The sequence below is a fragment of the Pterocles gutturalis genome, unplaced genomic scaffold (assembly GCF_000699245.1).
Source record: "Pterocles gutturalis isolate BGI_N339 unplaced genomic scaffold, ASM69924v1 scaffold30748, whole genome shotgun sequence".
Taxonomy (NCBI): domain Eukaryota; kingdom Metazoa; phylum Chordata; class Aves; order Pterocliformes; family Pteroclidae; genus Pterocles; species Pterocles gutturalis.
In genome coordinates this window covers 27594-43937 of record NW_010121435.1, presented here as the reverse complement: position 1 = coordinate 43937, position 16344 = coordinate 27594, and the positions used below count along the sequence as shown (strand labels likewise).

Genomic DNA, 16344 nt, shown 5'->3' with positions numbered 1-16344 from the left:
CAGGCTTATGTCAAGACACTTCACAAAACCTCTCCCAGCCTGGACAGCAAGCAGACAGCAGCTGTATGCCCTACACACTTGGCTTAATCAAGGTTCAATCAGAAGCTAATTAAGGCTCTTGGCTTTCTGTGCTTCTATCAAGACTAGAGCAGAGGTTTCGGGGACGTTCAGTCAGGAAAGCTGGCATAACTCTGCAATTACAACGGAGCAACCTGATGGTTACAATCTGTGTCTACAAAGGGATGCATCTCTATCCGAGTTCAACTATGATAAGTAACGGAGAGCACAGCAGAAGTGTGCGTGCACGTGCACGTGTGACCTGGAATTAATTAGCTTTTGTAAAGCTGATATTCTGATAAGCAGCAGTCTGTAAAAACAACCCCAAAAATCTGTCTTTGGCTTGAAACACAGCAGAGCACTGCTAAAAATAATCTGTGTTAGCCTTCAGTCCAAACCCAAGAACTTCAATTCAAAGCTGTTCAAAGCTTTGGTAAGAATCGGTCTTTCTTTTTCCAAAATTGATTATGATAGATAAATGGTTTCTTGTTCAAGGCAGAATTGCTGCTGTCTGCAGCAATTCAGCAGTCTCCTAGTAGAGACAACCCAGGCAAAAAAGAACTGAACAGCATTTAGGAAAAAATACCTAACCTCTTACAAAATAATCGAGTCTTACAGAACTCTGGCAGATTCCCCCCACACCAGTTCTGAGTAAGAGCCAGAAAAGTAAGGGGTACTTTCAGAGCTACAGAATGAGTCAGTATCTTGCTGGAGGCGAGAATCTGCAAATCACTATTCTGTCTCCAAGCCAACAAATCAGTTAGAAAGCTGGAAACACACACAGAAGTATATGACGCTCTTTGGTCAGCTATATATCACATACGTATGCACAAAGACAGACATCAAACTCTGCATTTCCTGATTTGATAACTGCATATTAATAAGGACATTCAATCATTTTTTTCTACATTACTGGATTATACAGTTACAGAAAAGTTCTTAATGTGAATTAATTTTTTACCTTTAAAATCATATCTTCTATTACTGATGCATAAACATTCTTTTGCACCTCAGCAGGCTGAAAAGAAATCCCTATCTATAAAATATAAAAGAGAAAAAAAAATACATCAAATAACACAACCCATGTTTTACTACAGACGAGATGAGAATGAGATAACAGAAATAATCTGCTACAAAGGGTAGTTAAAAAACATGCAAGCAGACACTGCAGAACTTTCAGGTAGTGCAACCTTGGGCTTCATTTTAAAAAAAATTCTGGAGAAAATGAAGTTTGACCATTAGAACAGCCTGCAGAAATGCCTTTAAAACACAGAGGAAACAAAAGCAGGTTTTAATTTTTATTTCAGAAAGGCCCCACAAAAAACAGGCTGCATTGGCTGTCTCTGGATTGAGAATGGAAGCTCCATTTTAAAACTGTATATATATTCAATCCATTACTCAATCTTCTTTGCACCTAACTATGGCAACTGCAACTACTTCAAACAGTACTCCTGGCACAAAAGTTCCATATCAAAAGTGTTTCATCCCCCAGTCATATTCTCATCATGCCTGTGCCCTTGCCACAAGAGACTAGGTACACTACAGAACCAAAAGTTTTATCCCTTGATGGCAGCATTTGAGGTGGAGACAGAGATGCTCTCTTTCACCCACAACTGCTCCATGTAAATCCCTCTGCTGGTACAATGGCGAGCAATCTTTCCTACAAGCCGAGCCAGTCTTTTCTCTTTCCTACCTGTTGCTGTGAGAGAAGACCCCTCCCTGCTCCCTTTCTTTTACCCTAATTTGAATAGTGGGGAGAAACCCAAGCAGTAGAGAAGTTTGCTGTGGTCTTAGCTTTACCGCAACTTCTCTTCAGGAGCTGCTATTAAACAGCCATGCTCCAAGAAATGCGCCCAGATCTTTTGTGTGACGGACAGGAAGAATTCAGTGCTAGTGCTCCTCTTCCCTCCTTTCCCCTTGCTTCTAGCCTTCCAGGATGATTGTTCTGGTGCTAAGCCCTGCAACACCGCTACTCTGACAGGACCTCCCTCCCAGCTGGCATGCTTCACTTACTCCTGCCAGCACTGGCCAGCTGAGTGTCACGAGTCAGAAGGTCCAATTTTTCCAGGGCATTTATAAAAATTTTCATAAAGGATCCAGAGGCCCATATAGATGAAAGAAAGGCAACTAAATAAATGTAAGACCACAGTTAGCTTAAAAGTAGTTCTTATTAGCTTTATGATTCACTTATTACCTTCTCTGCAGTGTCCCTCACAAACTCTGATGCAGGCAAGGAAGCCAAGTAGAACTTCATCTCCTCTTGTTTCTCCTCCTGTTCTTTCTTAATGTTTATTTTTAATGGCTCGCTAAAGTTGAGAACATCTACTTCCTCTTCGTGTTCTGGTTCTCGTTTCAGAAATTGCTGTAGTTCCTCTAGTTTTCGGCACAGCTCCTCACCACTGCTGTAAGATGAAGGGCATTCTGAAAAAGAAGTGATCAATTAAACACATGATAGGTTATGGAAAGCTGTTTATAAACAGACGCACACTCAAAATAAGGTAAGAAATTAAGGTAATTGGAAGTTATTTTTGTAGTTCCTACCAAACGTAAGGATGAACAGAAACGCAAACAGTCCTTGAGAGCCTTCTAATTATATCTTCATGACACTTATGGTCCACTCCCTCATCTGCCCTACACCAATCAAAGTGGCTGCATTTCAAACAAACCCAGGCTAATGTGAGTCTCCTACACATTCTCACAGAAGCTTTTTGGCAACTGCCAAAGCAGTCTGATGCTCTTCAACTGTCTTGGAGAAGTGGAGTTTTTACTATATAGGCACCATGTGGCACTATATAATCTTTTACCTTGTGGCAAGTATTATCATGCTTTTTAAGACAAATCAGAAGACCGATTTGCAGTGGAATTACAAAAGGGTAACCTCTTCTCCACATACTTGACACGAGTCAGTAAAACCTTCAGTGGAAAGCTACGCAATGAACAGATTCTTTTCTTCAAAGAGCTACATAAATCCGGTTATTTAGATACAAATATTAAAATGTTTCAAGAACTGCAACAGAGGGCCAGACTTAGCAAAGAATAACCAAATCCATACTCTTCTGTGAAATACCTGAAACCCCTGTATGATCAGAACAGAAAGACATTCAGCTTTGGAAGAAGTATTATCTGAAGGTGAAACAAAGGAGTTTAACTGTGAAGAATCGACGAAATTAAAGATGTATGTTTAATACACACTAAAATGGACTGGACATCCCAGAGCTATGCCTAGTACAATAATGTAGCAGCTGTAATAACACAACGTGAAGCTTCACATGGGCCAATTCACCTCATTTTTTGAGGTAAATTAGACCCCACTGAGCTCCATGCTACTGCTGCCAGTTTTGGTGGTTTTTTTGTACCTGAATTCCTTTACCCTGTTTGCACAGTAAGTCTTTTAACAGAGGCTAAGCTTACCCAAGGGCAGAAGTGTCATTTCTCCCTATGGTTAGTTCTTGTGCGCACTTATAAATTATTACACGGTGGGGCTAGAATCATCTCTCCTAAGAGTTATCTACACGAGGCCTCCAAGCGCCCCAAAGCACAATAAACCCCAGAAGAGGCCTCAGAAAACATCAGGACTGATAAGGACAACGGGCAGTCTCACTTGTAGGCTTGCCCATATGATCTCCAACTTTTGTTATTCCAGAGTGAATTAAAAACAAAGTAAGAATCTCCTTCTCCTGAAGAAGCAGCACATGTGTGCGCACACGCAGTCTTGAGCCATCTAATAAAAGGCGTCTCTGGCAGAAAGGAGCGTTCTGTCCCTCTATACTCACCTGGCTCACTGTCTATCTGTGTCAGCACATCTTCAATCGAGTCCTCATCGTTCCGCAAGGTCTCAGGGTCAGGTGGAGTGTAGCCATGGCATCGACACCAGTGCACCACATGCTTTGTTTTCAGAGGTGTAATATTGTGAAACCTGGGGTGCTTTTCTATGATTTCTTGTAGGATCTTTCTCACTGTCATCGCTCGTTGCCACTGTGACAAATCAAAATGGACAGGTCATCACAGTGGCTAAAACATTTAAGGCTGGACTATAGCTCAGAACAATAATCCAGGTTGCAAGGAAAACAAAAGAATGCAATTTTCTCAGAAGTCAGGATGACAATGAAAAACAAATGTGGAAGACGGTCCTAATCCTGATACTAGGCAGCTGTAGGCAAGTCATTTAAACTCTGCTTTGTCATCCAAACAAAACCTCAAGAAGAAGGGGCCCAGACACATTTGTCTTGACTTAAAATGTGTCATCTCCCAAGTAACACCTAAGATGGCATAGTGCAAGAAATCCACTAGAGCAAAATATGCATCTCAAAATTTTGGTTAAGCTCTTTAATCATTTAAGTTGGCAACAGCAGAGGTTCTAATTAATTTTAACATCTTCCCTGTAAAACTCCATAGCGAGATGACAAAATATGAAAAAATAGCAGGAAACATAACAACCACAATACAAAAAGGTCTAGATTAACTGAAGTATTTATCTTTGGTGAACTGACAATCTATTTCAGCACTAGCATTGCTTACGTTAGATCCCTCAATTCTCTTCCTACAGAAAGCAGACACAATCCCATGAAAAGACAGACACAGTATGATGGGCAAAGTTCCCATGACGATAATATGCCCCAGAGGATTGATGAGGATACAGTGCTAAATGACAGCTTGCAAAAATTCCGATTTTTGAAATGCTTCAAAAACACCTTACTTTGAATCAACCAAAAAATGACCTTCAGAGTCCCTTCTGCTTGAGAAAGTCTCTGAACAATAAGCTGGGTCACCACCTGGATACAAATCAGTGCATCTTGCAGTAAGGAATGTTTCAATTTAAAATGCGACAGGCTGCTTCAGAAAACAAATCAGCCAACAACAAGGAAGTTTCCATAATTTAGAAATCCCTCTTGTGTGCCTAACGACTGCTTGCAAAACACAGGAGGAGAGAATTACCTCGGCTGCCCTCCTCTTCCCAATATTCCAGCTGTAATACTGTTCCACTGAACTGGCACAAAAAGAGCTCACGTCTTCACCTAGAAAACATAAAGCCAAAAATCAGTATTAAATTTTTAGTATGTGAAGTTAAGATTAATTCTGGTTTTGATGTTATTTAGAGGAGAGGAAGAGGGAAATGTGTTTCTTGCTTACAGGATCAAGGACTGTAACTCTCTTAGCTCTTGCAAATGCTGTGCTCTCTCCAAGCATAGCAGAAATACATCCAGCAGACACTGTGATTTTGGATGCAAACCCAGCATCCCTCTTGCTCACACACAAGGACAGCTGTGGCTATGGGCTGTTTTAAGCCTTTTCTTCCCCTGAAAACTGTAATGATGTAGACCTGTATGTCTGTCTTACTGGTCAAAGTCTCTCCCTTTGGAAAACTCTTTTTTTTTTTTTTTCCCCCCCCAAAACAAATTACAACATAAAAATGAAACAGCAATGAACAGGTTTCCTGGCAAAAATGTGAGGAGGGGATATGAATCCTACGCAACAGATTTACAAATGCTGCTGCAGGCCAGAGAGCTGTATGTAATGAAAGCTTTACTGGGTCACCCACTCCTCCTTTGCTCACTGTGCTTATCTTGAGAGGGTCTGCCCTGCCCAGTCTCCAGGACTACTTGTTCAAAGTGCCCTAGTTACCAGAGAAACTGATAAATTTTCGGCTATGTACATGAGCAAGAGGTATGCAATTATAGAGTACCATAAGAGATTAAAACGTTTCTCTGCAAAATACCACCTTTTGTTTAAAAAAAAAAAAAGCAAAACCCCCAATAACACACACATTACAATGTCAAGCTATGTTATAATATTTGCAAGCATTTCTGAAACCCTGGCATTAAAACCAAAACAAAACTAAAACCCAAAACCAGACCCATTAAGGGCAAACCAGGGTAAAGCAGATCTACTTGCAGCCATTAGATGAGGAACTGCAATCTGTTTCTAACCAAAAACCAGATGAAAGTGCTGACAACATATTGGGCTTCATTGGAAGAACCTATTTCTAAGTAACTTTAGAATAACCCCTGGAGTAAGCTCTCTAGAAGAATGGCTTCATTTCATTCCACCTTTTAATAATTTTTGCAGCTACAGAGTATGCAAGGCATTATGTTGGTACACTGAAAATAGAAAGCAAAGCCTCTTCATTTCGTGCTTACTTTTTTCAGCAATTAATGGAACCTTCTTCACTATTGCTGTTAAAAGCTGCTGGACATTCTCCAAATATTCTATGCTGCAAGGGATAAAAAGAATCACAATGAAGAATACTGTTGGAAGCAATTAATCAGAAAGGTTTCAAAATTACTGCATGGTTTAAAGTTCTGAGCCCCAAGGCATTATAGCAATGCTAGTGTGAGGATAAAATGCTATGCCCCAATCCAGAGAAGGTATTTCAAACAGCCCTTCCTCTTGACAAAGTGTCCACATCTGAAGCTGCAGTTGTCATGATGAAGAAACTAAAGACACACTTTTCTGGGCAGGTTTGTAAGAAATCCCTGCATCATCTAGCACGCTGCAATGCTACTTTGAGGGATAAGAAGCACCTATTAGTGCGGACTGTCCCAGTAGGAACATGGGATAGTGCAAGGGAAGCTTTGCACCTATAGGAGTTTAGGTAAATTTAACTGTCAAGAACTGTATTTTCCATTAGTTATTTTATAACTAAGATACTTTCCAGTGTGTAGTCACTTAAGATTTATTCCTGTCTCCTACACATACTCTCCATCAAGGTAATGTTGGCAGGAATATGTCAGGCTAACAAAACTTTTCAAAACCTGGAGAGAGGAAAGTCAGCCACTGGAGGAATCAAGAGCAGAGGAAACATCCTACAAGTTAGAAGAAACATGCAGAGAAAATACTGCAAACTGTGTTCTGGTGAAAAAACACTAACAAGTACTTGCAAGAGTACTAATTTTTATTATTTAATTCCAATTCTGAACCAAGACAGCCCTCATACTAAGTAATTACAGAAGTATGTGAGCTTTACAAGTCTAGGGACGCAAGAACAGAGACAGTTCTACTTATTTCAGCTGCCCCTTTTTTGACCTGCATTTCACTGGGCAGTTTGACCTCAGTAAGGACACACAATGGCAATGGGAATTATACAAGCAGTGGATGGTAAAGAGGTTTTAGCAGCTTGAGATTTTAGCAAACCCCAAAACAACTGCAAATCTTCGAATTATTTCTTTCACTTTCATGAGCCCTGTATACCAACACTATCTGAAACAAATGCCAGTCAACAGGATTAGTACTGATACAGCAGTGTACAGGACTGAAGATTTTATAATGTATTTCTAGGTCAAACTTAACACCACTGAACGTATCTCTAGAATCTCCTCCTTTTCACCTTGTATTTTAAAGGTCAGAAATCAGAAACAAACAATTACTTGATAACGTAATTCCCAAGTTCGGAGCTCTCTTCTGGTTTTACTGCTGGTTGGCCTTCTTGGGTACCCACAGAACTGCTGTTTTTTTGAATCAGGCTCCATCTTAACTTCAAAGAAACAGAACACATTTTAAGAGACTAAAAGTACTAGTCAGCTTGATAAATAATGTCTTGTGACACTCCAGTAAGACTAAGGGTCTTACATAACATCACTTCATCTGTTGTTTGCATTCTGTTTGTTAAGCATGAACAAGCATTTAAGTATTTGGCTTTCAATTCTGCTGAAGGAAAGCCACCAGAACATGCATCGTCTCCCCCTCCCCCAAATCTCAACATGCTCACATTTCATCCTTCTTAGAAAATCTGCGTTTGCATTATCCATTGCTGATGTTTTGCATATGACTGCCTGATCTAAATTGAACTGCCCGTAAATGTAGACTGACCCTTCTGTAAAGAAAGAGCTGGACAGAAAACTAATACAAGTTTTATCAAGAAGTGACATTTAAAAGTGAGAACTTTTTTGAAGACATCACTGATTTTTACATCAGTGAACTTTCTTACACCTAGGACAGAACCCCAGTGAGACAGGAACAGGAGAGAGAAGAGACCTTCCCAGCCTAGAATGGCCAAGCAGTCTGGTAGCTTTCTAGAACATCCTCCTTTGTACTTGCCTATGCCCCAGGATTTTTGAGGGGGAAGTCACTGCTAATTTCCTAGTCCCCAGATGCCATTTTTACTTGATTTAAACCCTGCAAACAACGGAAATAAAGGAATCCACAGTGACAGGGCCCATTTTCATAGTGAGACCACTTGCATAAAGCAGCACCAGCTTATTTTTACTACTTATCTTACAGAGAAATTCCTTGTTACCTTTAGTGATGGATGCTGTAGGGGAAGTAGGGACAACCGTACTTGCTGCTGTGACAGCTGTAACAGCTGAAACTTTGCTGGTAGAAAGCGACTGTATCACTGGAGAGGAACAGCAAAAAAAACCCAACCAACAACAACAAAAAAACACAACAAAGAAAGGAAAAAAAAAATTAAACTTCATACACTTTGACAAATAACCACGTTCAGAAGCAACACAGTGTTTGCAGCACAAAGTTTAGGGATTAATTTCCTTGCTACATTTTCTTCTGTCTCTAACTTTGGACCATGTATGCCAATAGTGATCAAGAGCTACCCTGTGCCAAAGGGGATTTTCAAACACCATCTGTCATCCTCCTCTGCCCTTTACCTTTGTTCATAGGCATGAGTATTGTCTGAACACCTCCAGAAGCTGTGTTTACACCGAGCTGTTTAAGCTGGCTGGGAACTGTCAGAACAGCCTGCTGTGGACTAGACTGATTTGAGTGGATTTTTAGCAACCCTGCAAGAAGAACGGAAGACAAAATGTTAAATAAAACACACCATTTTGTTTATCTCCAGCTACTTCTCTCCCTTTCTGCCTGAACCAGGATGGCATGTAAGCTAGCACTGCCACGCTTTTGACAAGCCACAGTCCAGTGAACTGTCACACAAGTTTTTACTGACACGAGTGACTGCTAGAAAACTGGGGTGCTGCAGGACAGTGTGCACAGTATCACATGCTGCACAACGCTCTAGTATTTGTCAATCAAGTTTCCTAAAGACCTAAGTAATCTTAAGCAAAAATTGTTGTAACACAAACCTTTCACCTGAAGCAGGCTCGGCACAGAGTAAAACGCCCTCTTGTCAGAACAAGACTTTGTGCTCAAGGGGCTGACGAGCCAGTGACTGACAGCTCTGTTGTACTAACACAGCCACCCTCACCGAGGTACCAAAGTGCTGCACACTCCTCGGCAATTCAGCTTAGCAGCATCCACCGCAGTCAGCAGAGCACAATCAACCATGTTTTAACTACACAACAAGCCCAAGGCTGCAGCGAGTCTGATGAAGGACATAACCTGAAGCAAGTGCTCCATGTCTTTCTGTAACACGCACTGAATGCATCCATAAGGATGCCTAATCAAGCTAAGAAGCATATTAAAGAGCGGGCTGAATTAAATAATTTATTTTAGTGGAGACTAAAATAATAAGCAGGACACTCGGATATCATCAATGGCAGCACCCAGTGAGTTTGCTGGAAATCTGCACAACTCCAAGCTGTGCCACAGTGCCACAGGTGAGAGGCACTTATCGTCTGTCTGCCAGCTCTCTCCTCCACAGGGATGCCATCCCAAGCCACCACAGCTAGCACTCCAACACTGTGATTTGGGCCTATTTCCATCCTTTCTACTGGAAAACCGGCTACTTTCAATATAAATGACAAGCTAAAGCTAACTTTTATTCAGATTGTGGCAATTTAATAGGCTTCTATTTTAGAACACTGCTAACAGTACACTTCTTAGTTTCATGATGGTGATTTTATACTCACGATTTGTTTCAAGATAAAGTGTCCATTTCCCTCATATTTTATTATCATTGTGTAAAAACATAACTGCCTTCCAAGTACTAGACACGCAAGGTCTGGTAAAGACATCTCTTGGTTTGGAAGATGCATAGCACTGGTCTGAAGCATAACTGAAAGTTAGGCTTTCACCATCAGGGAAGAAGGTTACCTTGTATTACCAATTCATTTTTTAAACATTTTAGTCTATTTAAGACTTACTTAAATAAAAACCCATATTTTTTGAATTAAAAATCTGACTGCTACACATCTTAGCAAAACCTTTTCTTCCACCTTCAGCCTCCTCAAACACACAGCCCCGGGATGGCCAAGCTCTATGGTGACTGGCTCCCTTTGATACACTGACCCCTAGTTCCTCTGGGGATGTTGAATGGTGAACCAAAGGTCTCTCTTGGCACAGAATCAGTCTTCAGCAAGCAATCAAAAACTCACAGCTTTGCAAGCCTCTTCCCAGAGCAGTTTACCACACTTTGAGAAAGTGCATCATTTAAACACGTGCCTCGGGGGATGTCCCAAGTGTGTGATGCACAGCTCTACCAGGATAGCACAGCAAGGAACCCAAACAGCAAGGTAAGAAGGGACATTTTCAACTATCCCTATTATCCTGATGGGTGTGAGACACTGTTTGTTGCAAAACAATGGGAAAATTTGAGATTCTCTTTGCCAAGGTGCATTTAAGAATAGAAATATCCAGAATTTTTACAAGGGTTTTTTTGGCATTTTGTTTTGTTTGGGGTTTTTTTGTTTGTTTTGTGGTGTCTTTTTTCAAACATCAAAATAACTGCTTCTTTTGGGATTCGTGATGAAGTCAGTGCCTCAGGTTCAAAAAGATCTAGATGATACTCTCGTACCTAAATGGCAATCTTAATCTGAAAGGTATTTAGAATGGCGGAATTCCTACAAAAAAAGCCTTGCTGCTTTGTTTGCAAAGAGGAAAATACTTAACTGCTTATTGCAGAATTGTGGCAGTCTTAACAGACTATGTTACTTACTTTTAAGCTCTGGGAAACAGAGTGATGAAAAAATAAGGAGTCTGGGAGACTGTGTATGTAAGAAACAAGAAGAGCTACTTTAAAAAGGCACTGTCAGATGGCCTCAGTCTCACTTTCTCTTTTCTGTATTTGTACTCTGTTTCCACTTTGTAAGAAGTAACTTCAAATGAACAGAACATGCCAACAGGTAAATCGGGAGTCAAAATGAAAATTTCTATTTTTAACCCATAATACTCAAATTAAACCTGCTATATTTGCTCTCCATAATACAAAAGACAGTGGAGGACAATTAAACTAAGGACAAGTCCCCTCTACATAAATGCAATCCATCTTTATTACCTCTTCCTTTATTAATTTGAAACATTCCAGATCCAATCTACCTCACTGTACTTAATAAATTTTGACTTCAAAGCTTTCAATTCCCCCTAATCAACATCTCTCTCCTTTCCAAGTCAAACAGAGCAGATGCAAAGGCTCAGAGCCAAATACTGCTCACGCAGCTTCTCCGACTTCAGTGGAGTTTCACAAACTAATCAAGTCTGTAGTATCACTGACACATTGATAGTTTCAGCATTCAGTGACACACTGTGCTCTTCAACAGACACAATGCATCTTCTAATGAGAACTTGGAATGAAAACTAAAATCCCTCTCCAACACCAACGGGCAACTCGTGCTGTTATTTCTGTTACAGTCAATGCACTGATGTGATAGGATGCCAAATTATTTAGATATCTCTTTGGCTAAGCTAAAATTCATGCTAATAAGGTATGTTCTAGAAAGCATGGCTCTACTTTTACACGTTCACAAATGCAGGTGACTCTACATTCTTCCACTTACAGTGAAGACATCTAATGAACTCACACCTGGATCCCAAGTTTCTATAGGAAAGGCACAAAGGGAGTTTAATACCTGATACTGCAGCTTTTCCAGTCACAGGCGTTGGTGTAGTCATCAGAGAAGCAACACTTACAACAGTGGAAGTAGCCGTCTTATTCACTACTGATGAAGTTGACGGGCTCTGGCTTATACAGATTTGGTGTTGTTGTCCAGATGTCTTGGCTGTAGGAGTTCCAGAAGACGATGAACTGGAACCCGCATTATCTATTTGCTATATAAAAAAGACAGAGAGGGGTAACAAATTCCTTTTCATGTCACAGATGATTCAACAATAAGGACAACAAGGTAATATCTAGAAGTAGCAAAACCAAATGTTTATCTATCAATTATTAAGAAGCAAGAGATTCTCCAGCACATATCCAAAAGCCTATATACAATGACGGTACACATAGAATGGAGACTGTTTCAAGCAGAAAAAGTGAAACTGCGCACACAGGAACTGCTACTGCAACTGCTTTGATAGAGCCAGGTCCCTTAACTTCAGCAAGCAGGGAGGCCTCCAGATGAAAAATTTGACCCAGGAATGTTTCATATTTCCCTGCTGCTCAGCAGTTCAGAGGTATCAGCAAAGAAATATAAAAAAGTTTGGGATAAAGAGGCTGAATGGAAAATTTCTATCTCTGCAGCTTCACTGAGAGCTGTAAAAAAAGTAAGTAGTATTTAACACAAATCACAGATACTACTTTATGCCAAACAGCAAATGACCCAACAGAAAAGCAGTTGTGTGCACCGCACTGGAACACAGGGAAGAGCAGAACCACCAGCAAAGCTGACTGAGAAGAAGAATATCAACAGGGTGAAAAAAGCTGAAGTCCTTTCCTGGGGATTATACTGGCTAGAGCACAAATGCTATATTACAGAATGCAATGTTGTTTCTCACCTGGGCCACCCCGTTTGTGGGAACGGCCATGGCAGGAGCAGCAGCTGTGGTGATAACACCTCCTGATACTCTCAGCACAGTGGTGCCAGGTTTGGAGAGCTGGGACGAGGCAGGCACTGATTTTACAGACCCATCTGATATCTTCACCAATGACGTCTGTCCACTGGGTGCAGTCTTTGAAAAAAGAATTCAGTATAAGGAAAAACATGTCTTTTTTTGATATTTTTTAATGACTTAAAAAAACCCCCACAACAACAACAAAACAAACAAGACAAATGCTTTCTGAATTACTGAAAAATATTTTCGAAAGACTTTTGAAAAAAGCAAATTGTGACAATAACAGCTGGAACAAAATTATCTCCTCAGAAATCAACTTTATCAAACTGTTGACTTTGCAAAAACATGCCTATCCATCTTGAATTTTGGATGATCAATTACAAATACTCTTGGGGAGTTTTAATTTTGTAGGGACTACTTGGTAGTTTTTAAAAGAAGCACCTTTGAGGGACACCAAAACCAAAAATATTTAAGAGCTTTAGCAGGTGACCCATTTCTAAGGTTCAAATATTTAAGCACATTTTTGCACCTGACTGTATTCGCTTCTCTAATTCAATTTCACTAAGAAATCCCAGAGCACATTTACAAACTAGCAACCCAAGCTTAAACGTGACCCACTGTGAGAACAGAAATAAAGCTGGAAAACCGGGGTCCAGTATCTGTGTATGAAAGTAGGCCTTCATGTGCTTTCCTTATCATAGTACAGCCAGCATCATAATTATACAAAGACCAAACAACTACCGAAGGAAAAGCTTTCAAAATGTGTGGCTACAGTTCCTATGCTTTATCTGACAAAATGCCGACTGGCAAGAGAGAAACACACCATTTGCACATTACCTGTGTAAATAGAGCTGTTTTCTGTCCAGTTATCACTTTTAATGCTTGTCCCTGTGTGGAAGACGCTCCAACTCCTACACTGCCCTGAACAACTGAAGCTGGATTCAGCTGCTTCCCAGAACTCTGAGGAGAAGGCTGGCCGACCAGAAAGGTGCCCTGCTCCAGAAATAAGTTAGGGAGGTTAACACTTTGAAACAGTTAAAAGTCAATAGAAATGTAAGGGTGGCAATACAGGATACAAGCCGGTAACTGCAATGAAACAAGATTTCATCTTCCAGAACAAAGCACCGCTAACTACAGTGGATGTTTCTGCACTAGGAGCTGGACAGAGTCTTCTCAGTGCAGAACACCACTTTCTGATGCAAGGGAAGGCGTGAAAAAGCCACAATCAGTTTCCTGTCTTGTCAGAGCCATACACTACAATTTAACACACTTCATGCTCTTCAACTTTACTCTTTGTGACAAACGCCGCTTAGCATGCAAAATCAGAGAGGCTACTGCTAGGCTAGGCAAAAAACCAGAGAAATTGACATATTCTGTCACACACTCACTTCAAACTGTATTTTAGTCCCCCTCAAAGGGTATGTATTCAGGGCTCAGCACACAGAAATGACAGTGACAACTGGAGGTGTGCACTCTAATAACCTACCACCTGAGGCCTTGCCACCCTTCCTGCTTCGCATCAGTACTCAGTTGCTACCCTTCAGAGGCTTCATTCTAACTGCCACACACAGATCCCTTCACATGATCGTTTCCTCATTTTTCTTTCTTACTCAGCTGTTTCACTCCAATAACTCTCCTTTATTCTCCTATCTCTACTGCTTTCCTCCAACTCTTATGTATTCTACTGTGTAAGACAGCTCTTGCAGCATCATCTCTGTCATATCACTTCTCTTGTTTCCGTGACCCTTGCGGCCCTGCCACCAGGTACTTTTATCACACTCTTGTCTCTTCTCTACCCCCTGCTTACCCTGGCCTTACTCAGTGTTGCTTTCTCAGCCTGCAAGGAGCCAGGAGGGTACGACCCTGCAAGGGGGGATGAGGGGAGAGGTGTGCCAATAGCAACAGCAAGTGGTAAAGCAGGGAAGAAATACAAGGGTTGTTAAAGAGGATCTAGATCCCACAGTCCAAGAATGTTTCATGTACTACAGAACCACAGGATATCCACCTAACACCACTGCAGCCTGAAACGTCAATCTGCTTCAACTGAGATGCTTATGCCACTGACCTGGGGTGTCTGCTTCAGGATGTAGGATGTATAGGTGAGGTGCTGCGACAAGTTACTGCTTGTGCTTTGGGTTCCTCCTCCTCCTCCACTATTTGTAGAAGAACCAGACTGGAGACCTGTAACCAGAAGAAAAGTCTTGACCCTTCAGTAACCAGACACTGTCAACTGCTAAAGCATCCCTGTATATACAAGTAATTGAAAACGCTTTCCAAGAGGCTTGCTGCCACACGTTTTGCAGTTGAATAATATTATTACCCAGTACAGCACAGTTCAGATGTGCTGCTGTGCTCTCTTATAGCTCAGCAAATGCCATGGACGAAAGGGGCTGTGGGGGAAATAAGGACTGGTGGGCAAGCAAAGCTCATTCCAGCCTGTTTTGAATTTTCTGTCACAAGAAGTTGCTGTTCAACAGATGAACGGTCTTTTCATCAGTCTTCTGTAGGTTATGTATCTGCAGCAAAAGCCCTAGAAACACTCCAAATCCCACTGGCTTCTTAATTTTACTTTTGTTGGTGTTCCAATGCAATTTTGTTAACAGAGTATTAGCAGTGGTAATTTGCAGTGACACTTTGATATTGGTCTGCCTCCAGATGTACACTGACTTTCTTGCAGCCTTATTAAGAAACAAGGGTAAAAAAAAATACTTATGGTTCTGCCATAAAAATCACAAGTATTTGCTCTTCCCTGATGTCTGTGAGACTTCCTTGCCAAGGTTGGGCTGCCCCAGCTGCCTCTCCAAATCTCAAGTAATGGGGCTCACATCACAAGTTCTACGGCCCAAAAATCCCTTCACCAAGACTATCTACTTTTTGAGTGACACACCATCTATTGCCATGTTGCTGCTATTTACAGCCTCATATATTCAAGTGATTAATACTTCTTCCTCACTGCCAATATCAGAACTGGGAGCAAATAGTTTACACCCAATCCATCTCGCATTCTAACCCCAGCCCCACACAAGCATTCTGGAGAAAGCTCATGACAAAACTCTTCATCCACAGAGTCCAAAACCTGCAGTATTCCTTCCCTACAGCAATAGCACAGTATAAACAAAGCATTGCCCATCAGAACTATTTTAGCAATGTTATCCTCCAGTTATTTCACAGCAAGTTTGATTCACATGCCCGTTAACAACAAAGTGTTTCTTCTGGTCTCAACAGCTTTGGACCAAACCTTGTATCAATACTCAAAATTATTTCTTTCCCTCATTCAAGGCACAGTATCGTGTCCTTTTCAAAGTCAGTTTATGTTTCTAGTTTATCCAGGGTGCCATTATATTACTTAATAGCATTCGAATCCATCTCAGTTCTACATCATAAAAATGCAGTTGTCTCTTCCTACAGATCACAACAAAGAGTTAAAGACAACCTTTTGCTGAATTTTGAGGGATATTACACTACCTGCTTTCAGCACAAAGACATTGAGAGCACTGCACAGAAAGCAGTTTCATCCAAACCAGAAGACACTTGTGAGAACTCGGTCTTAAAAAGCACCACACACTGTGCTGCTGGGAACAAAGAAACCCCATCCTACTACTGACTTCAACAGTACGAGGACGCTTTATAGAAAACATGCCAAATGTATTAATTATACAGTGATTACAT

At 40.9% G+C, this 16344-nt stretch overlaps 1 protein-coding gene across 1 annotated transcript in view; it reads right to left on the bottom strand.

Annotated features, from left to right (window-relative positions):
• Positions 1-16344, bottom strand: part of YEATS2 (YEATS domain containing 2) — a 45542-nt gene that overhangs the window by 1761 nt on the left and 27437 nt on the right. The window contains 13 exon segments of the mRNA XM_010077247.1: positions 1019-1093; positions 2252-2478; positions 3831-4032; positions 4993-5072; positions 6195-6268; positions 7422-7508; positions 7510-7528; positions 8291-8389; positions 8658-8789; positions 11751-11949; positions 12619-12792; positions 13513-13668; positions 14741-14856. Of these exon segments, the coding sequence (XP_010075549.1) occupies positions 1019-1093; positions 2252-2478; positions 3831-4032; positions 4993-5072; positions 6195-6268; positions 7422-7508; positions 7510-7528; positions 8291-8389; positions 8658-8789; positions 11751-11949; positions 12619-12792; positions 13513-13668; positions 14741-14856 (1640 nt within the window).